This window comes from Protopterus annectens, chromosome 4.part1 (genome assembly GCF_019279795.1).
Source record: "Protopterus annectens isolate FY-2018-M chromosome 4.part1, PAN1.0, whole genome shotgun sequence".
NCBI classification, from domain to species: Eukaryota; Metazoa; Chordata; order Ceratodontiformes; family Protopteridae; genus Protopterus; species Protopterus annectens.
The window spans coordinates 421,553,635-421,577,829 of record NC_056734.1 but is presented as its reverse complement, the minus strand read 5'-3'; the positions used below and the strand labels follow the sequence as shown (position 1 = coordinate 421,577,829).

Sequence of the window (24,195 nt, the reverse complement as noted above, 5' to 3'; positions counted from 1 at the left end):
TAAAATAGTAGTGAAATCACTTTGGGAAATGTTCTTTAAAGGTAATTGCATAGATAGCAAGAGGTGCAGTAATAGATGATCCCAAAGATGGAAGGTATTTTAGGTTTTGTTACAGTCAAAAATTATAGGTCTTTAGGTCAATAGATCCCAGTAGGTCCTGTAATAGTCCCCGTATCCTGTTGTATGCTATGTGATTTCATTCAAAGAGGTCCTACTATATTTGTCTGTATTATTCAAAATATTTAACATCTTCCTTCATGTTTCATAATCCTGATAGACTTGTCCTTACTCAAAATGTCAAAATTTTTTCCTCATTGTCAGCCGACATAATGCTTAATCAAAGATTTTCTCAATTCATATTTTTAATTCAAAGTTTTTAACTGGGGATGTAGTTCATCACATGTGCCTGTAGTACAGTTAAAATATTTCCAAGTTTTTCTTTCTAATAAATAGTTTTATATCAACTAGTAATTTAAACAAATTAGTCCTAAAACTTCAAAATGTGTCCTAGTGAGTGTAGTATTTGAAATAGTTAAATATATTAAAATCATTGAAGGTCCATTTTTACCTTCATTCAATTTACAGGTTCCTTCTGCATCAAAAACTCTTCCAAGTCAATGTCTTCATCTGCATGTATAGGACTGCCATGTAATACAACTCCATCATTCTCATTTTGTAAATCCAAATTAACTCTCCTATTCCAAAACTTAGGTTTGGGATATTGTATCTTATTTTTATATTCATACATGTCCCTATCAATTTTACCAAATTTCCTATTTTGCACTTCAATGCAATGAGATTCAATGTCCTTTAATAATCTTTTGTACTTAACTCTATGTTCCTCTACTGTAAACAAAAGGTCACTGATTACTGCTTTATTAATTTCTTCAATTGTGTTAGACAGTTTAGACATTTCATTTTCATTATTTAAGATTATGGCCTCCATAATCGCAAAACCACAATTATCAAATGCCTTTACCAAGTTGTTATAAAAATCAGTTCCTTCGTATACATTATTTGGGAAGCATCTTATATTTATTTAAATGAAAATGCAGTTCATTAGTCATTTGGTTATAGTTTCCTTTGGCAGTAGTTACATTCTTTTTGTTTGAAAAACACTAAAGAGAGTATCCTCGAATAAAACATGGAAAATCATTCAGTATATCCAAATTTGTTTTGTCTTGCTCAAAGCTTCCTGGTTCCCAGGCAAAGAGATTGAAGGCTGACTGGCGTCAGGAGACCAACTAACTGTGTTAGCGCTCAACAATTTCGTTTCTCCCTGCCTCACCTTCTTGAGCGCCGCGTCGTGCATCATCCATAAACAAATAACTGTATCCAAAGGAAGGTGACAAAAAACAAAGCACCAGTTCTTTTAATAGGGCTTATAAACACACCACAGCAATCCACAGTACACAGAAATCAAACCTTCTTCAGACAATACAAAACACATAAAACCACTTATCTGTTACTTAAATACAATTAAATAAATGCCCACAACCAATAGAATAGGTAGGTTAATTAATTACATAGTAGTAAATATAAAACCTTATTAGATGCTCCATTACAGCATGATACTTTATTTGGTGTTAAAGCAGAGGAGGTGTTGAAGAAAATGGAGGACAAAGCGAAATCTATGCAAACAGTAAAGGATTTCTTACAGGTACAGCCTCCCAGATTTAGCAGGAACTGGCCTACAAAGAATTGGTCCTTTTCAGTGTCAGACAGGCCACAAAGAGGCAGATACAGATGCCCCAGAGGCAGATCCCAGCCCCAGGGCTCATACAAGCCTAAACAGTGGGGCGCTTCTACCTCCAAAAGCGGAGAAGACAAATCACAGCCATACAGGAAAAAGTCCCAATGACTGTCCTCTGCCAGCACCAAGCACTTATTTTTTGGCAGCCCCCTTAGGGGGATAACTAGCACTTTTTTCTCAAAATTGGCAGGCACATGATCACCCAGGACAAATGGCTCTTGAATATAGTGTGCCAGGGCTACAGGTTCCACTTTCACACCCTGCCAAGGGCAAAAGGTATGCCAGACCTGCCACACAATCAATGGGCAGAGGCACAAAACAAGTTTCATCCCTCATGGACATGAGGGCCATTCAGCTAGTACCACACCAAGAGCAGGGACAAGGATTTTACTCAAGACTTTTCTTGGTACCCAGAAAGGACAAAGCCTGGAGAGCAATACTGGACCTGCCTGTTCTAAATACATTTCTGGACGTTCCAAAATTCAAAATGTTGATTCTGCAGCAGCTTCGGCACATGCTGGGCAAGAAGGCTCGGCTTGTAACTTTGGACCTAAAAGAGGCATACCTGCATGTCCCAATCAGACAATCTTGCAGAAGATACCTCAGATTAATAGCTGGCTCAATGCACTACCAATTCTCTGCACTGCCCTTTGGCTTATCTACTGTGCCCAGGGTCTTCACAAAATGCCTGGCACCAGTAATTGCATTTTGCAGACAAAGATGAATACAAATATATCCTTACTTGGACGATTGTCTTCTTCAAGCAGAGAACAAGGACCTTCTACTAAAGCATCTGGAGTTTGTAAAAAAGATTATTAATTTGCCTAGGGTACACAGTAAACGAAAAGAAATCAAAACTAGTACCCTCTCAAGAGATAATATTCCTGGGTGCAAGCTTAAATACAACTGCCCAGATGGCTTATCTCATGCCAGACAAGCAAAGGCAACTGACTTCTTACTTCAAAATGTTGGCAAGAAAGACTCAGTTATCTGCAAGAAGAATTCTGCAGGCTTTGGGCTTCATGGCATCCTGCATTCTGCTAATTCCATATGCCAGACTGCATATGAGGAAACTACAATGGTATCTAAAAAGTGTTTGGACTCAACATTGCCACATCCTAGAAACATTAATTACCCTCATTCCTTGCCTGCAACAAGAGTTTTGATGGTGGGCACAGGCCTGTCACCACAAGGGACAGCCTTTCAGCCTACCCACAGCCAGGCACTCAATAACAACTGATGCATCAGATTATGCCTGGGGGGCCCACATGGCAGGAAAATGTATTCAGGGCACATGGCCCACAAGCCAAAGGCATCTGCATATTAATCAAAAAGAGATGCTATCTGTTCAGAATGCCCTGACAGCTTTCAAGGATCTGCTTCATCCAGGACAACTACTGATAAGGACGGACAATACTACAGTCATGTGGTACATAAACAAGCAGGGAGGCACACATTCCTACCCCCTCTGCAGACAAGCCATGAATTTGTGGGACACAGCATTGACTTATCAAGTACACCTGCAAGCACAATTCCTGCCAGGAAAGATAAATACTCTGGCAGACGAACTAAGCAGAAACCTTAAGGATCCCCACGAGTGGAAACTGGATCCACAAGTCTTCAGCATGATAACAAAGAAATGGGGATGCCCAGACATAGATCTATTTGCCTCCCCTCCCAACTGTCAACTACAGAGATTCTGCACAAGGACTTATCACAAGCAAGCATGGAAAGTGGATGCTCTATCATTCAGCTGGAAAACTCTAACAGTATATGCCTTTCCTCCTCTGCCTCTCCTCCCCAAGTTACTCCTAAAGGTCAGACAAGAGAAGCCAAAAATGATTCTGATCGCCCCAGACTGGCCCCGCCAGCACTGGTACCCAATCCTAAAGAGCTTGTCTCAAGGCCCAGCCTGGACATTACATCTAATTCCTCACGTACTGACCCAACGAAACAATCAGATCCTGCACAGCCAACTCAAGACCCTAAATCTGGCAGCATGGCGAATAATGTAGCCATTCAGAACACACCTCTCTCTAAAGCAGTGATGGGTGTTATTTTGGAGGCCAGGAGGCCCAGTACCAGAAAATCTTATGCAGAAAAATGGAAGAGATTCAGTGCTTGGAACCAGGCACAAGGATTTGACACATTTGTGCCAAATATTCCTCAGATTTTACAATACCTGAGATGCCGGACAAAGGCCTATCCTTTTCATCAATTAAAATCCATGCGTCTGCCATTTCATCTCATTACAGTATGGAACCACCTATTTTTTCTCATCCATTGCTAAGACAATATCTCGGCCAAAAACATAAGACCTCCAAGGAGAGCACCAATACCTGCATGGGACCTCAATTATGTCTTGGAAAAACTCACACTGCCAACTTTTGAGCCAGCCAATACAGCTGAGATAAAGTTCTTATCATGGAAAACAGCTCTGCTCCTAGCAATAACGTCTGCAAGACGTGTAGTTATAGGCACTCATGGCTGTGGAAACTTTTGTCATTTTCCATCCAGACAGGGTTTCTCTGAGGACAAACCCAACTTTTATGCCTAAGGTAGTGTCCAGTGTGGCCTTTAACCAAACCATTCATTTGCCTACTTTTTATCCAAACCCACAGAATAAGGGTGAGAAACTCCAGCATTCTTTGGACATACACAGACAGCTACGCTTCTTCTTGGACAGAACTAAAGCTTTCAGAAAGACTGAGCAACTCTTAGTGGCATATGCTGCAGGATCACAAGGAAAAGCTATCTCAAAGCAGACTATTTCAAAATGGATAGGCCACTGCATTCGTTTCTGCTATTCACAACATGGCAAATTAGTACCTAAGGGCATTAGGCCACATTCAACCAGAGTAGCAGCCACTTCAGCAGCCTTCCTCAGAGGAGTACCAACCAAAGACATTTTAGAGGCTGCCACTTGGAGTTTAGTGCACACTTTCACCAAGCACTACCACTTACCTCTCTACTCTAAATCCAGAGCAGGCTTTGCCACTGCAGTTCTGCAGGGCCTTATAGCCTCTCCTAATCCTATTTAGACCCAGCCACCCAACCTCAGTTTTGGGATTCAACCCAAGTGTAATGACTGCAACAGTGAAACACGATGAACATAGTACAGTTGTGTACATACCATAAATGTAGATGTTTGAATGTATTCACTGTTGCAGTCCAGGTTACCCACCCACCATCCCCATTTCTTTTCCTGGGACATAGCTGTACGTCTGTATTCTATACAACCTATGTGGTGTATTTACTTGTAGATGAAGGGAATGTTTACTTCAGTGCATGCATATTTATTGGCATATTTTTTAGCCTTCCATTTGGGGGCACCTGACATCTGGGGCAAGAAAAACTGAAGAAAATGGCGTCAGCTGCATCTTTTTTACCCCTGGCGCACTGACATCAGGGAAGAGGCAACAGCAACCAATGCCGGACCAAGACTTTGGAATTCAGGCCGACTGCGAGTAGCCTGCCAGCAGGATAACCCAAGTGTAATGACTGCAACAGTGAATACACTCGAACATCAACATTTATGTTAGGTATACAACTGTACTTTTCTCTTATTGTGGAAAATGGTTATGTTAGTGATTTCCCAGTAATCTCAGATTTGTCATTATGCCATGTTATGGTATGCAGTTATGCTGAACGTCCTGTATATGGCTTTGTTTCATCGTCTTTACTCTGTGTAGGAAGTGTAATATCCTGTCATCATGTTGCTGCCGACACAAATCATTTAATAGCGTATATTTTTTGGTTATTTTTCATACTGTAGGAAACATTTATACTACCATATCTATCTCACTTTTTGTTAATCAGTTCTTACATCAGTTTTATGTCTTTCAAAGTTATGGTGGAGCTTTGTCTTCAGACCTTTGCTGAAAAAGGGCTTTGACCTACACCTACTCAGATTGTCTCAGTTGACAAATGGAGTAAATATAAATGTAAAAAAATATGGACTACTTATCAGTAATACAAGGCATTAACTGCAGACATTGTATTTAGTCTAGCTTTGTATGTGGGAGTGTGTGCAAACAATCTTCAGTGTGCTGGCTCTTTGGCTTTCAGAAAGACTCCAGTGAGCATATTATACACAGAAACAGACACATTGTGTAAGAGAGAGAGAGTGTGTGTGTGTGTGTGTGTGTGTGTGTGTGTGTGTGTGTGTGTGTGTGTGTGTGTGTGTGTGTGTGAGAGCCGGCGCATGCAAGAGCGCAAGTGTGGTTGCACACATATAGGTTCATAGGTTCATACTAGGCTATCTGCCCTGGGGCAATTATAAGCCTAGCCCGATTCTGTATGGCTTACGCCACCCCTTGATTTGAGTATACTGTGCCCTTTTTAAGGTTTAGTTTACTGTGCCTCTGTCTAATAGTGACACGGGAGTAATCCCTGGGACAAACCTACGATCCCCCATCCACCTATCGAGATTCTTCTTGAAGAGATTCAGTGAGGTGCTCTGCCTCACATGAACTGGAATTCTATTCCAGAGCGAAGGGAGCCTCTGGGTTATAAACCTGTCCCTCCAGCAAGTTCTATTTATTTCTGTGCTGAGGTTCAAGTCCCTCGAGCGTGTGGCTCTAAGGGATTTAGATTTACTGAGATGGAGCATGTCCATTAATTCTGGATTTGACATAGCTTTGTATGTCAGGCATAGATCGCCTCGAAGTAGGCGGTATGCAACTGAGTAGAGCTGGATTTTTTTTAACCGAGCAGCATATGGCATCTGTTTGAGACCCTTGATCCTCTTGGTGAGATACTTTTGGGGTCTTTCTAATTGCTGCAGGTGTCGGGTAAGGTACATCCCAAAAGGGGCATTGTATTCTATGATGGGCCTGATGAGGGATGAATAAAGGGGCACGATTACCTCTCTTGATCTAGATGTGAAACCCTTCGTGATGAGGTGGGCTATGTAGAAGGTCTTTCTAACCACTTTGGCAATATGGTTTTCAAAGGAGATATACATATATACATGTGCATAAATACTATATGAGATGTATGCTTGCAGATATACAACCAGAGACATACCTGTATCAGTAAGTAATTTCCAGTATTTTTCCTCAAAAGGCATACAACTTAGCTGTTTTACTTACTGTTGGTCTGTATTTGGACAGGAAGCTGCAGCTGCCATTTTCTTGAAATATCTCCTTGGCTTAAATATCATTCAGTAATGAGAGAAGAATATTTACTGGTTTCTTGTTTATTGATTAATTCATTGCATTTTTTTAGTGATATTGGTTAAAAATGTGTACTGTGCATTTAAATGCTATCAGGTGCTAAGTACAAATTAGATTTCAAATACACAGAAATTCTCTTTAGGATCATTGTATGCAGGCACCATATGCGCCAGTAGGTGGCAGCAAATCACTAAATTCATTATATTGGTTATTTACAGAGTACATTTCTCTCAGTATAATTTCTCAGTGAAAATGTCAAGCAAATAAAAGTGTTAAAATATGTAGATTAAATCTGCATTTTTGTTTCTTATCAGTTTCACATGGATAAGTGTTTTTGTTTAAGATTGCTTATGGTATGTATAGGCTTATTTTGTGGTAGTCTACAATCCAGACAATACATCTGAACTGTAGAGATTTTTGCAGAATGTCCAGATTTTTGCCTCATATTTTTGTTTGTTTCTCATAAAATTGCAGCTTTCTGGCAAATCACTGACAAATCATTGAGGATTGAAGTCAGGAAATGATGGCAGATGTTTGAGTTTCAGACTTCATACCCACCAGGAAATTCCTGCTAATGCAAAACCTGTAATTCTATGAACTTTCTAAATTTTTAATAGCAGTATTTTAAAAAGTGTCCCTATTTTGGGGCCTATGTCCTCCATTATTTATGGCTTTGTCCAGATTTCTTGCACTTAGAGGTTGAGAACTATGATATTCCAGACAGTATCATTCAGCCTATACTTTCTTTAACATAGCCCATGTAAGACTATGAACATAACAGAATGCGGAATGTAAGAGTGCTGTTCTATACCTTTTCATTTCAAACTTTTGTTTATCTTTTTAAAGGTCTGTGTATGCCTCAGAGCTGAAAACCTGCTTTGAGTGCCCAGCTGTATAAAGGAAGTAAAACTCTTTATTTCATGGTACTAATCAGAGCAGTATCATGGTGTTGTGGAATGTGAAGCAGCCTCCAATGCCAGCACCACCTAACCATGTTTATGTGCAGAATATAAAGTTTTGCTGTTTGCAGGAAACTGGTCTGCTTCTGGAGGAATGAGTACATTGTTGTGTTACATAATTTGTTTCTGATTAAAAAAATATACAAATTTGTTAATATCAGTGAATAAAACTTAGAACACACTAAACATCTACTAACCTTCACAGCAAGATTCAGTGACCATCCCATCATTCCACATTGCAACAGAATTAAATCATCATTATTTCCAGTGACCGTCCCATCATTCCACATTGTAACAGATTTAAAGCATCATATCATTCCCCTTTGTATCAGAATTAAAGCATCAGTATTTCCAGTGACCATCCCATCAGTCCACATTGTAACAGAATGAAAGCATCAGTATTTCCAGGGACCATCCCATCATTCCACATTGTAACAGAATTAAAGCATCAGGATTTCCAGTGACCATCCCATCATTCCACACTGCAAAAGAATTAGTATTTCCAGGGACCATCCCATCATTCCACATTGTAACAGAATTAAAGCATCAATATTTCCAGGGACCATCCCATCATTCCACATTGTAACAGAATTAAAGCATCAGTATTTCACAATTGAAACATTTACACATGATATGTAGTAGGGGAGTCTCTCTACCAAACCAAGGGGAAAACAGAATGAACATTCATTTGGGGTCTTTTTGAACTTAGAATTTTTGTATGAGACCCACACGGTTGGTCTCTCTGTCTTGCTTGCATTTTACTTCCTGACGCTTGATCTGTGGTAATTCTGAGGTCTGTACACAAGTCACATTTTTGGCCTGGTGTTAGTTAGGTTCAAGTTTTTTTAAATGCTTTTAAACACAAAGCACCAATAAAACGTCAGCATGGGCACTGGTGTTAATAAATATAGTACACAGCAGTGTAGAGGCAGTCAGTATACCGTTTATTTATTTGCTTTTGTTTACCTGGAAAGTCTAACTGGGTACAATACCTATTTTCAGTGGAAGCTCAAGCAGAAAATCTCCTAGAAATAGAAATCCACTCCTTATGTAGGTGACGTGTTTGTGAAGCACATACGATCTTAGAGAGGGATAATCTTCTTGCACAGTGCCTGGGTGGCATACTATGTCTACAGATTGAGGTAGGGCCATGTACAAGATCTTGTGCCATTACATACAGTTCTTTATGAATCACAATGGGCTCTGGTACAGTACAAACCCTACTCAGTGTCGCATATCTGCTTAAGAATTTTATTTATTTATTTTTATTTTACATTTGTTGACCAAGCTAGTCTAACTGGATACATGTCTCTTTTCAGTAGAGGCCCGGGGAGAAAAGCTCCAACACACACACAATATAATAAAGAATATTGCAACAGAACGACATCTGTAAATGGCTTGAACTTTTACATCCATTGTCAACCCCTTTTCCCATTTTGCACATGGAGCTGGGGTGTCACTTCCACAGTGACAATCATGTCGAGCCAAGGTTTCCACCACTGGGTGGCTAGCACTGCCATGGTAGTTCATTTGCACCACCCACTTGCACACACTCTTGCCTACGGCCAATTTAGAGTATCCAGTCCACCTACTGCATGTCTTTGGAATGTGGGAGGAAACTGTAGCACCCAAAAGAAACAGGTGTGACTGCAGGAAGGACATGCAGACTCCACCCAGAAGGCACCCCACCTGAGAATCGAACCGGAGTACCTCATGCTGTGAGGCAACAGCGCTAACTGCTGCACCACCGTGGCCACCCAAATAGCTTGATCATTTAGAAACACTAAAAAATAATTGTTATTCAAAGCTTTTTTTCTAAGAAAATATAATGCATAATGCAATTAGCTATAAATATTAAAGTGAAAATGTAGTCCAGAAACATAAAATCAGTATTGACTTCAACCTTCAACGTACAGTTAATGATTCAAATGCTTTTTAAGTCCATACAGCCTGACATTTGAGCCTGCAAGGCATGCTAAAAATCTGTCATATTTTAAAGAAGTCATCTAAATACACATTAATCTAAAACCAGTGAATTCAGAACTAGATAAAGTTACAAATATGTTTTATATTAATAGCCCAGCCCACTTAAGACTGACATCTCCCAGTTCAGTTAGCAGTAGGTGTTCATTGTAATATTCATTTCTGCTGTAGGTAGCCCATGTCTGGCCCAACTTCCAGAGCAACCCCCAAGGGCTTCAGTTGCTGTACTCCCACCAAGGATGATAGTTTGTCAGTAGTGTAAAGGGTGCTTTGGCTGATACCATAGATCTTTCTTGTCATGTAGTCAGTAGATGTATGTTATTTGCATCACCCAGTTTGGTCAGTTGGCCTATTTCTGGCAGTCAGATAAGTACCCCATAGGAGATGTCTTTTAACCTATCCATGTTGCGGTGTGAATTTGTCGGTTAATATCTGATAATGACTCTAATTCAAGAAGAATGTGTAGTGATACTTAATAACTGTGTGATGTGTGGTAAGCAAAACCATCTTAAGTGTTTGTTCTGACTTGGCCCAGAGCACAATGTGGATTATTTTCCAAAATGTGCTTCACTTACCCTGAAGACAGTTCATAGAAGGTGTAGGCCTGTCCAGGAGTTTGCATCCAAAGGGGGGGGGTGCAATCCTGGTTTCATGCCACCATGGCATCTGCCAAATTCTCTATGAGCCTCCTGCCTAAGGAAAAAATATAGCAAAAACTGAGAGAAACATCAGGAAATCAAAGACATTTCCAGTAATTTGGGTTTCTGTGGGTCCATTGGCCCTACACACTATGAGGCACTGTAACAGGTCCTGCCTGCAGTGTTCATTTGAATCAAGGCCTCTGGCACAATCCCTGTGCAGGTGTCCATACTACTGATTTTTTGTATGTCCACCCAGACTGATGTATCCTATGGCTGAAGACCCTTTGGTATCAGAAGCCCACATTGTGATATCAGAAGGGGAAGGTGGGATCCTCACCACTGTTGCAGGTGAAGAGGTTCCAGATGACCACATCAAGGTCTCAGTTCCTCTACTCATGACCCAAGGCCTCCAGAGTGGCAGCCTGACAGCTTGCCTGTGCATTGTCCAGGCAGTGTCTCTTCCAAAGCCACTTCCCTGGCTTCCACTGAATCCTTAGCCCTCTGGAAAAGGATTCAGATACGCGTGGCATAGAGGTTGATGAGTTGGCATATGTGGGCCATATTCCAGTTACTGAAAACTATAATTCTGACACTGAAGGCATCTTGTCCTCTGCTTCAGCACCAAAGGACTTTTCCTTTGGGGACACCCTTCACAGAATGAAGCAGGTGCCCTAATGGGAAGCTAAAGAATATTCTCAACCCCAGCAAAGATACAAAACTTATGCGGTTTGTCTGAACCTAAACCTCTGTCCTTCCAGTGCTAGATGTCTGGGAAAATGTGTTTAATAATGCATCTTTGGAGCCTGACTCCCTTCCCCCTGCACCTCTGAAGCATGACTGGTTCTACAGGTGAAGGACTCCCATATGTACTTTTGTGGGAACCCCTTGGAATATTCAGATATGGTGTTTCTTGATCACAGCAGGGTAGGTACCTCAGCTGTAACCAAGAATCACACATTCAGTGATAAGGAAAGCAGAGGTCTTACCAGATTTGGGAACAAAGTATATACTTCTGCTACCCTTTTCACCAGAGCCTTAAATTGCCAGTCATATATGCTTTATTACCAGCATTTCCACTGGCAAACATGGCACTAAGGCAGAGGAGATTAACGATAAGGATCTGAAGCAAGTTATGCTGGACCTATATGACCTGTCTTTCCAAGTGGCCAGGTCCTTTAAGAAGTGCTGCTGTAATGCTGTGGATGCATCATGCAGCGTGCAGGGCAGCAGCTACTGGCTCTGTAATACAGAGACATGCCTGGCTGGCTGTGATGCTGTGTCTGCATTATGCAGCGTGCAGGGCAGCAGTTACTGGCTCTGTAATACAGAGACATGCTTGGCTGGCTGTGATACTGTGTCTCCATTATGCAGCGTGCAGGGCAGCAGTTACTGGCTCTGTAATACAGAGACATGCCTGGCTCGCTGTGATGCTGCGTCTGCATTATGCAGCATGCAGGGCAGCAGTTACTGGCTCTGTAATACAGAGACATGCCTGGCTGGCTGTGATGTTGTGTCTGCATCATGCAGCGTGCAGGGCTGCAGTTACTGGCTCTGTAATTCAGAGACATGCCTGGCTGGCTGTAATGCTGTGGATGCATCATGGAGTGTGCAGGGCAGCAGTTACTGGCTCTGTAATGCAAAGACATGCCTGGCTGGCTGTGATGCTGTGGATGCATCATGGAGTGTGCAGGGCAGCAGTTACTGGCTCTGTAATAGAAACATGCCTGGCTGAGAACCTCACAACTGCCAGATAATGTTAAAACCAAGATCATTAATACCTGTTTGACCTCTAGCCTGGACCGTCTTCTCAGGAAATGTACAATAAACTGGTGGAAAAGGGAAAAATAGTCAATCTGCAAACCAGATTTTTCAGCTCCAAAATATAGCAGAGGCTTTCCATCAAAGACTTGGTCTTCTCACCTTAAACAGGAAAGTGTTAGACCTAACAAAGGGAAGAAGGGGAAATCTAAGGAAAAGATAGCAAGCTAGATCCAGAAATGAGCCAATGGGCCCTGGTATTTGAGATCTCCCTTACATCAGTGATATACTGTAATGGAATTATGCTGTTGGGAACTAAAACAGTATCAGCTTCACTCATACTCAAAGTTTAAGCTGCAGGACAGAATTTGGAAAGTTTTGGAGTACCATCTAGGATGAAATGGAATGACTGGGCCACACGTGTAGTTACCATGTTAAATAAAAGCAACACATGAGTGGTTTATATTTATGGAGACTTCAGAGGTACTGTGAATGTAATACTGCATATAATGCAGTATCTGTTACCAGAAAGTGAAGTTTTTTTTTGCACTCCTAGGAAGTCTGCACTTTGCAAAGACTGACTTGGCATAAGCATACCTGTAAACGGAGGCTTTAAGAATCCGTAAAACACTTTTGCACAATTAGCAAGTATAAAAGCTGGTTTTAATGCAATAATACCATCTTTATAATGATATGTTCTTTAGCCATTTTATGAAAAGTAATAGACTAAGTATCACAGGGTATTCCCGATGTGAATGCGTGGCACTACATTATGTTAAAGCCCATCACAGGGTATTCCCGATGTGAATGCGTGGCACTACATTATGTTAAAGCCCATCACAGGGTATTCCCGATGTGAATGCGTGGCACTACATTATGTTAAAGCCCATCACAGGGTATTCCCGATGTGAATGCGTGGCACTACATTATGTTAAAGCCCATCACAGGGTATTCCCGATGTGAATGCGTGGCACTACATTATGTTAAAGCCCATCACAGGGTATTCCCGATGTGAATGCGTGGCACTACATTATGTTAAAGCCCATCACAGGGTATTCCCGATGTGAATGCGTGGCACTACATTATGTTAAAGCCCATCACAGGGTATTCCCGATGTGAATGCGTGGCACTACATTATGTTAAAGCCCATCACAGGGTATTCCCGATGTGAATGCGTGGCACTACATTATGTTAAAGCCCATCACAGGGTATTCCGATGTGAATGCGTGGCACTACATTATGTTAAAGCCCATCACAGGGTATTCCCGATGTGAATGCGTGGCACTACATTATGTTAAAGCCCATCACAGGGTATTCCCGATGTGAATGCGTGGCACTACATTATGTTAAAGCCCATCACAGGGTATTCCCGATGTGAATGCGTGGCACTACATTATGTTAAAGCCCATCACAGGGTATTCCCGATGTGAATGCGTGGCACTACATTATGTTAAAGCCCAGTTTTCTTTATAGATAATGGCCAACAGGTTAAAACAGTAATGTCTTCAAGCTAACAATGCATGTACGAGGTTTTCGAAGAGGAAATGTTTTCTGGGCATTTGGTTGGTAAAGAGGGATTATGCAAGTTGCAAAACAAAATTGATGCTGGCCTGAAGACATCTTGACCTGAGAGTGCGACAGAAATGCGGTCATACCTATACCTTGTAAACTAGTTTGCCAGATACTTATTGCTGAATATAGGGTTACAAGGTAGATATAGCTGGAGATTGGCAGAGAACTATGCATGGGCCTTCTTGTCAAGCAAAAATATGATAATGTTCCATGAAGTGCTTCCACATTTTAATCCTAAATTACTTATTTGTGTTGCACATAAAATTTTCCAAAAGAATATTTTCAAATTAACGCATTGCACATCTTGCTTATGTAAATTATTCTTAGAATCTTGATTTTTAGTAGCTGTAATATACACAGATACCATGTGCTTTAATTTCCTTACTATAAATTCTCATCAGTAAGGCGCTGTGTATGGTAAACTACATTACTAGTCTCACAAGTAAACCTAGATACTTCTTCATTCCACTGAAATCATTAACTACATGTGGACTAGTCATAAAGTGCCATCTCTGGGATTGAAACAATATTTAGTCCCATTCACAGTGTTAGTGACTTTCTTGGAGGAATGTTTTGTTGCCTTCTGAAAGTTTTTTTAAACTCCTTGATCTTTTGTAAACAGACCTAGGAACTTCCTTAACACATTTACTTAAAAGCTTCATTGTCCTTCAAAATATTCTAGTGCTTTTTCACCAAGTCCTTTAAAGTGTAACTATACCCAGTAAAAGTTAAAGGAATCAGCACCAAATCCTTATTTCTTGTTATAATAGACTGTATAGTATTCATCGGTTTTAGTAACAGGCATATTGTTGGTGCTTGTACCCGTGGAACTCAAAAGTGCCTCCTCAGTCTCTGAATTTGGATAATACCTGCCTCTAACAAAACAGCAATCTCTCTGCACTTGTCTAACATGATCAGGGGTTAGCCTCAAAACTTGAATAAATTGGCTTTTAGCTATTCTTTGACATGTCAAGGGTGCATACTGACAATATAGATACTTGTTACCATTAACTGGCTTCCTAAAAGTATTTTTAGATAATGCAATTGTACAGTCTGTATATACTGTAACATCTAAATAGTTAAATCTTGACAATTATATGTAATTTCAGTATGAAATAGCCTTATTCAAGTACTCTAAAAATTCACCGTTACTCAAAAAAAGAATTCCACAAAAGAAAAACAGCAAAATAAGCATGCATACTACAACATTTAAAATAAAGTCACTATAAGTATTATATACACTACCACAATAGATGACACATTCAGTCATTTGTGTAACATAAAACATGGAAACATGTAGGTATGTGTAGGTACCAGCTTTCTTTTAACAAGGAAGTAGAATATTTTGTAACAGGTCTGTAGGATAAAAGAATAAATATGAGAACAGAACTTTTTCTGCTATATCCATAAAGTAAGATAGGTGCAAACCAAGATAGGGCTGCAGGCTGTTTCTGTTTTATGTATACTCATGCACAGTTATTCACTCATTTATACCTTGAATTTAAAGCATAGACCCAGCTTTAAATACAGCATAGGGTAAGTCATTCTTGTTGTGGATTATTACAGTAAACTGCAGCAGACAAGAAACTAGATTTGCCAGTATAACAGTTTTTATATTCTCAGTTGTTGTATCTTTCGGCTTTTCCTGGTTAGGGGTTGCCACAGCGGAACTTCGGTCCGCTAATGATTGGCAGTAGATTTTTACATGCCGGCTTGCCGGGCCTGATGCACAACCTTCAACGAAGGTACGCCCATTCACACATGTCTCCACGCAGAAGACGGTCTAACTGAGAATCGAACCGGACAGCGTCTGACTGCGAGGCGACAACACTACCGCAACACCACCACCATGGGTCATAGTTTTTATATTCTCAGTAAAATGCCAAATAAGTAAGCATGCCAGAAACTACTTTTGTTGTTTGCAGAATGGTCCAAAGGCTTCAAAATCTCTGTGCCGGCTGTGTTCACTTGCTAAGTAGCACTTGTCTAATTGCAACATGTTTTTGTTTGCAGGGTTTATGCTGTTTACAAGTCAGTAAAAGGAGCCTGTTCAGAACCTGTTAGCTTTACCACTCTTAGTGCTGCACCAGAAGCCCCTATGTCACCAAAGATGACAACTAGAACCAGAAGCTCCCTTACTTTACAGTGGAAAGTAAGTATATTGTTTTTGATGTCAAAAGCAAAACCAATGGCAGAGACTTACTGAAAAGTCTTCATCTCAATTTCTTTACTAATAAAACTCCTTTCTGGTGTGCTATTATTGATTCTACTAATGTTTCCAGTTGTTAACAGAAGCACTTTTGTTCTGTTTGTAAAATGTGATGCTTTAACATTGAAATTCTCTCCCTACTGTTGTCATTTTGCTGTTCTTTCCGTATCAGCTCTGAAGCAGTTATTAATTGTTGTTGTGCCTAAACAGTTATAGTTTTAATGTGAGCTGATATCTCACAGATGTAAGGTCTTATCAGTATCTTGTTGTCAAGATCTAGTAAAGGGAAACTTTCATTTTACCACTATGTTTAAAGTTACAGTTAAACTCTGTCAGGGCATCTTATTGTTAATCTGCACCAGTACTGGATGTTTGTAGTGTTTTTTGTTTCTTTGTTTTGTTTTTTTTAAGTTGGGAAGTTTTATCTTGATCAGAGCTATGTAAAATGATTTGTGATGTTTGTATAACTCAATAGTTTGACTTGCTGAGGAATCCTTTGAATAAGTATCATGACATCAGCAGGAGTAATTACCGTATAAGAATGTCAGCAGTACCTGACTACATATTTTTCTGTGTCTGTGGTATGTCATACAGGCATAGACAAATTCCTCTGCAAATTATATGAGAAGTTAAGTTTAAAAAAAGTGGGTGGTCTTTCCCTTCCTTTGATTACAAGGCAAGGGAGTGAAAGTTTTATAAAGGGCAGGCAGGTTTGTGGTACCTACACAATACTGGAATCATATTGTAGGGAGAATAGAAACCTAAGAGTTGAGTTAAACTGTAGGAGAAGGTGGTGTGTTCCTTTAAAGGTAAATTAGAAAAGAAGGCATGTTAAACTTTGGCACTGTTAATGCTGTTTGAAGACTTTCAGTGGAATGCAGCTGAAGTTTCATAACAAAGTTAGACATTTTATGAATATACAGTTTGATTCACGGCTGGAGTGCCGTCTGTGTGGAGTCTGCATGTCCTCTCTGCGGTTGAGTGGCCTCCGAAAGACATGTGTGAATGGACATGCCTTCACTGAAGGTTGGGCGTCGGGCTGGCAACTCGGCACCATAAAAAATCTACTGCCAATTATTAGCGGACCAGAGTTCCGCTGTGGCAACCCCTAACCGGGAAAAGCCGAAAAGACAAACAACAACTTGGGCTGTGCCATCTAGGTTTTCCTTCACATCTGTGCAGTCCTTATTATACAAACATTTATACAGTCTATTACTTAGTTCTTAAAGTTCATAAAAGGACACATGTTTGTCAAAATGTAGGTCACTGTCCACATAAGTTCCCAAATTCTGAACAACTGGGTTAAGTTTTAGGGACACATTGTCAATGTAGTAGTTTCCTGGGTTAAATGACCTCCCAAAGGGTACAATAATGCATTTTTTGTCATTCAGTTTTAGTCCATGATTTTGGCACCATTTATTTATTTGAGACAAACTTTCTTGCAGGATGGCAAAGTCATTTGGGGATTCAATGACTGCTCCTAACTTGAAGTTATCTGCAAACTTAGTCAACCAGAGCCCTTTGGTACTAGCTTTACTTCAGAGAAGTAGATGCCAAATAGGAGAGGTTCCAGCACAAAACCCTAGGGGACTCCACTGTGACTGCATTCTTTGTGGAGCTAACTTCCCTTATTGTGATTTCCTGCATCATATCTGTGAATGAGCAAGCAATCCAACAAGTGACATAGGGGTTTATTCCCAGTTTGTTTAGCTTTTCTACTATGTCTGAGTGGAGGAATTGTGTCAGAAGTTTTGACTGGGTTGAGGTATGCATTGTGTACCATTTTATCTTCATACATTGTTTTGGGGACCTTTTCAAAAAAAAGTCCACCAATTGAGTAAGCATGGCCTGCCTTTGATGAATCCAAACTGAGATGGGTCCGGTGTTTGGAGGTTCCCCTATGTTCTTATTGGTCTGTAATTGGCTGGGTCTGTGGAAGGTCCTCCCTTATGCAGGGGAATAACTGTAACTGTTCTTCATTAACTTGGTGCAAAACATGGATGGAGGCTGAAGTTGAGCGATGTTGTTAGGGGGTGTGGCTATATCATGCTTCATACTATTTAAGATGCATCAATGGATATTGTCAAGACGCATTGATGCTTCAATTTCAGCTTTTGATAGTGCTTTTAGGACTTGGTCTTGTTTGATATTTGGAGGTAAGCCAGTTTCAGGTATATCTTGAGGGGTTGATGGAGTGCTCAGAGGAATAAACTTAGAGCTAAATATAATGGTCAGTAGGTTGGCTATATCTTCAGCCTCAGCATAGATAACATTGCTCACAATCATCTCAATGCATTGCTGCATTGTGCTTTTCAGATTACAAACATAACTAAAAATGGACTTGTGATTATCTTCTTCTTGGGTAGCTGTGGTAGCCTCAAACTTGGCTTTGGCAAATATTGTTAAGTTTCTTGAGTAATTGTTTATTTAGTGATGAGGGTTATACCATTCTTGGAATTACTCTTCTTACTTTTGGTCAAATTTCTCTTCCCTTTTTTGTAAAGCTTTTTGATATTATGGTTCCACCATGTTTTTTTTTTCTGGGAGTTGTCCTGTGATTGTTCTTACATGGTACAGCTGTTTACATGCTGGTGTAATGCTGTGGTGTGTGTTTCCATGTATTCAGTGGAGGTAACTGGACTTGAATGGGGTTTGAAGCTTGTCAGTATATCACTTAAGATATTAATAAGTATGATATTATTGAATATTTTTTACCCATATATTTGCTACTCTTTCCTTTCTTATCTTTACTTCACACAGCTCTGTAGGATGCAGATATGTCCCAGGTAATTTGCCTTTCTTTGGATTATTCATCACTTTCTTCATCTCTTGTAATTCTATTACTTGTGTTAGTTTCTGCACTCTTTCTTTATGCAGCACCTAAATACTTATCTGTTCCTATTCCTCCACCTTCCCCTCTCCCTTTTATTGCTTGTCTTCCTCCTTCCTGTATAAACCTTCATAGTAATTCCTAAATTCCACCAAAATTTCCTCCAGTTTCCATTTCCTTTGTTTTTCCCTCCACTTTCAACATAAGTAAACCTCTCTCTACATTTTGTTGTCTTATATACACCTCTCTTTCACTAAAGCTACCCCATTAAGGCATGATTTGATAAAGACACTGGTTAACATTTTACATCCATTACTGCATCCTTGTGCTCTGTTTTCGCATATACCCTACATATCCTGGACCAGTTTTGCTACCACACTGAGTAAAAGGTATAGACTCTGCTCCTGTCGTTTCTGCTTTCTGCCCTCCATCTTACCTTATTCATAATTCCCTTAGAAATTTTCACTGTTTAAGAACTCTGATTTTTTGGACCTGTCTACATCCCATCTGCTAGTTACCATGTTGCAGTCCTCCACTGCTAATAAAAGGCCTGTTGAAATGCTAATTTTTTGTAATATGCCCCTCATTATTGTTAGTGAGTGTTTTGGTGGGAAGCATCTAGTTACTATTTTATCTTTTATCCCTCTCCCTCTCTTCCAGCTCATATATACATTCTCTTCTTGTCCTGTAATGTGTCCCATACTTGCTTTTGTATGTCTTTCCCTCCTAACCAAGTAACCCTTCTACTCCCGTGCTGACCTCGCCAGTGCTCTGTATATTTCCCTATTAAAATGATAAACCTCCTCTTTGGACAGATGTATTTCCCATAGTACCAACACTTTTTTTGACATATCTCGGTATGCAAGCCTTCTTAGCCCTGTTTACCAACCCACTAACATTTCAGCTCTCTACTCTTAGCGTAACTTCCATTTGGGGGTACACAAAAGTTCACATTATTATACCTGTAATACTTTCCTTTTATTATCATTGTTGCATTTTGCTGCTTTCCCTGTTGTATCTCTGCCGAGGCTGTAGTACACAGCATGTATTGCCATTTCCTCTCCCCACAACATGTACTACCATTTCCTCACCCCACAACATGTTACTACCATTTCCTCACCCCACAACATGTTACTACCATTTCCTCCCCCCACAACATGTACTACCATTTCCTCCCCCCACAACATGTACTACCATTTCCTCCCCACACAGCATGTATTGCCATTTCCTCTCCCCACAACATGTACTACCATTTCATCCCCCCACAGCTTGTACTACCATTTCATCCCCCCACAGCTTGTACTACCATTTCCTCCCCCCACATCATGTACTACCATTTCCTCACCCCACAACATGTTACTACCATTTCCTCCCCACAACATGTACTACCATTTCCTCCCCACAACATGTACTACCATTTCATCCCCCACAACATATACTACCATTTCCTCCCCACAACATGTATTACCATTTCCTCCCCCCACAACATGTACTACCATTTCCTCCCCCCACAACATGTACTACCATTTCATCCCCCCACAACATGTACTACCGTTTCATCCCCCACAGCATGGTACTACCATTTCCTCCCCACAACATGTATTACCATTTCCTCCCCACAACATGTACTACCATTACCTCCCCACAACATGTACTTCCATTTCCTCCCCACAGCATGTATTACCATTTCCTCCCCACAACATGTATTACCATTTCCTCTCCCCACATGTACTACCATTTCTTCCCCCCACAACATGTACTACCATTTCTTCCCCCCACAGCATGTACTTCCATTTCCTCCCCCCACAACATGTATTACCATTTCATCCCCCCACAGTATGTACTACCATTTCATCCCCCACAACATGTATTACCATTTTCTACCCCCACAACATGTATTACCATTTCCTCCCCCCACAACATGTACTACCATTTCATTCCCCACAACATGTACTACCATGTCATCCCCCCACTGCATGTACTACCATTTCCTCCCCCACATGTATTACCATTCCCCCATAACATGTACTACCATTTCATCCCCCCACAACATGTACTACCATTTCCTCTCCCCACAGCATGTATTACCATTTCCTTCCCCCACAACATGCACTACCATTCCTCCCCCCACAACATGCACTACCATTTCCTCTCCCCACAGCATGTATTATCATTTCCTCCCCCTACAACATGCACTACCACTCCCCCCACAACATGCACTACCATTTTCCCCCCACAACATGTACTACCATTTCCTCCCCCACAACATGCACTACCATTTCCTCCCCACAACATGCACTACCATTTCCTCCCCACAACATGCACTACCATTTCCTCCCCACAGCATGTATTCCATTTCCACCCCCACAACATATGCTACCATTTCCTCCCCCACAACATGCACTACCATTTCCTCCCCACAACATGTACTACCATTTCCTCCCCACAACATGCACTACCATTTCCTCCCCACAACATGCACTACCATTTCCTCCCCACAACATCCACTACCATTTCCTCCCCCCACAGCATGTATTCCATTTCATCCCCCCACAGCATGTATTCCATTTCCACCCCCCACAACATGCACTACCATTTCCTCCCCACAACATGTACTACCATTTCCTCCCCACAACATGTACTACCATTTCCTCCCCCCACAACATGCATACCATTTCCTCCCCCCACAACATGTACTACATTTTCTTCCCCCCTCACAACATCCTTTAAGAACAAACTTACATACATATATACAGAATCTGCTTCCTGTATTGGAGTCATTTTCATCCTGTACCTTTCACTTCTCTTTTTGCACCTCATCCTGATTTTTTTGCTACTTTTACAAGTCTGCTCAAGCTTTCAACTCTGTATTTCTTCCTTATTTCTGAGCGCAGAGATATCTGACTTTTCTCCCACCCCCTTCCCAGTCCTTCTTGTCATTTAGTTTCATAACAGCTTTACCCCATTTCCTTTGCTAGGACTCTGACTCATATTACAGTTTTCACATTATTTCAGTTAACTCTTTCTGTATATGATGTAATGTTGTTTATAGCAGCATAGTGTGTTATTCAGGCATGTAAATCCTACATAGACCACATAATATCTCAGCCACCTTCTTTTCTTTCTCCCTTCTTTTCTTCACTTCTGCATAATTGATGACTTGCTAATTCTTGAAGAGCAGGAACAGTCCCTTTTGCAATCTGCTTTCCATTGTTTCTAGCTGTCCTGCATAGGTTTTGCCAGACCTCTACACTCTCTGCCTTCATCTTGCGACACCCTGAGGTTCACCGTCTTTTATATGAGTGTCATTGCCTCTGCAGGATCTGTGAACAACCTTCCTGTTCCTTGAGAAAATATCCATAGTATTGCAAAGTAGACATGTTTCTGTTTCAGATCTTTCTGTTTGCACAGTTGTGTTGGTGGTATGTAAGTATTTCTCCTCCTACTAGTTTCATAAGAAGAATTGTAGTTCACAAAAACTGTACCCTATCATCAACTTCTTGCCTGGTTGCCGTATTTTCCTTAGGACCATTTCTTTCCCTTTATGTCTGGAATAACAAAATCACTGGTGTGGATTTGTCATTTGGGCCCCTTCCTGCCCTCCATGCAATGTGATGAGCCCTTTCTATTCTTATTCCATTAATCAGAATACCAGTACATTTCACTTAATCTGTCCATTGCCTTCCACTGTACATTCCCAACCTTCTTGGTTCTCTGGATTTACACATAATTTGATATTTTTTCCTCCTGTTCTAATCTTCAAGTTCAACAACTTTTTCCTTGAATCAATCTAATCAGGCTTCCTCTGCTCTTTTCTTTTAGGGCCTACACTGCTGTAGAGTGTTTGTTGAGGGCTTGGTTTATTTGCTCTTTTCTTTTAGGGCCTACACTGCTGTAGAGTGTTTGTTGAGGGCTTGGTTTATTTGCTCTTTTCTTTTAGGGCCTACACTGCTGTAGAGTGTTTGTTGAGGGCTTGGTTTATTTGCTCTAGGGCCTACACTGCTGTAGAGTATTTGTTTAGGGTTTGATTTCACTCAGCTTCTTCTCATGCCCCAACAGATTTTCATGAAGTGTTTACTTCATTTCTTGGAGTTCTTTCCATATTGTAACTAGCGATAACTCTTGCTCAGATATACTGCTGTATACACCATTCCTGGCTTCTCTGTGGGTATTTGTAATTTACAGGTCATTTTATGTTGAATCTTTGGTTCATTTCAGACATACAAGCTGTCTTAGTGTTCCTGATTTCAGCTCACTGATTGGATTTCTCTACTTCTGCCAGGAAGGCTGCTATTCTTAACATGTGTCAAGGGAGATACCAGTTTTCATTGTTTCAGAAAGCCACCATACTGGAAGTCAGTCATCGATTTTATTTTAAAACTATATTAAAAGTGGTTCAAATCCCCCAGTGTTAATGAGGTTGATATAGTAGAATGCAGAAAAGGGTGGAAATAAAATTGTTTTTAAAAGTTCTAGACATTTAGATAAAGCTACTAAAGTTTATGATATTGTACAGAGAAGTGGGTCAAGCAGGAGGGTGGGGGGCTGTGGGGTTAGCATGAACTTTCACCCATCCTTCAGTCTAATAGTCTGGTACACTAGACAAATAGGTATAAAAACAGTGAAGACAGGCATGGAGAAATATTATAGCACACTTGTGAATAGTACACACGATAACATTAAATGACTGATCCATTTTTTATCTTCACAGATTTGGTTTGTCCTTCCGCCTCCCTGTTTGATTAGGCACTGCAATGTGGGGGGGGTTTGTTAGTCTTGATGTACTTTTGAGATGTGAATGAGTTATGATTTTGAATTGAATTGTGAGTGGACCTTTTCAGCCATATTTGATTAGACGCACAGAAAAAATGCTAGTTGTGTGATTTATAAAGTACTCACTTTATAAAGAGATCTACCATGGCTGGCTTATGAGGTATGTATGGCAGAATGCTGATATGGACTCCATGCTTATTTAGTAACATTTTCTAGAAGAGGAGTATTCCATTTTGACATTTTGCAGTGGTTAATGGCAGAGACTGAACTACTGATCATGCTACTTTGTGGACAGAGTGGGGACCCTTATGTAATTTCTGTCTTACATAAAAATTTGTCTTGCTAACTTGGCATCGATTTGCAGTAAGTTGCACCGTGCAGGCTGGGCTGCTTCAGATTTGATTGACAGGAGTAACCAAGCCTATTATTCAGGAAGGTTTCTTTTACTAGGCACAAATCTGAGCCATTGGACTCTCTGGGGGAGGTTGTAGGTGGAGTGACACCCGACAGATATGTGCCAGTGGAGGGTGGGAGGGACAC

The 24,195-nt window shown here is 40.6% G+C and overlaps 1 protein-coding gene across 1 annotated transcript in view; it reads left to right on the top strand.

Annotated features, from left to right (window-relative positions):
* FNDC3B (fibronectin type III domain containing 3B) overlaps positions 1-24,195 on the top strand; it is a 2,611,550-nt gene that overhangs the window by 1,692,581 nt on the left and 894,774 nt on the right. The window contains exon 12 of the mRNA XM_044070236.1: positions 15,857-15,995. Within this exon, the coding sequence (XP_043926171.1) occupies positions 15,857-15,995 (139 nt within the window). The remainder of the gene's footprint in view (positions 1-15,856; positions 15,996-24,195) is intronic.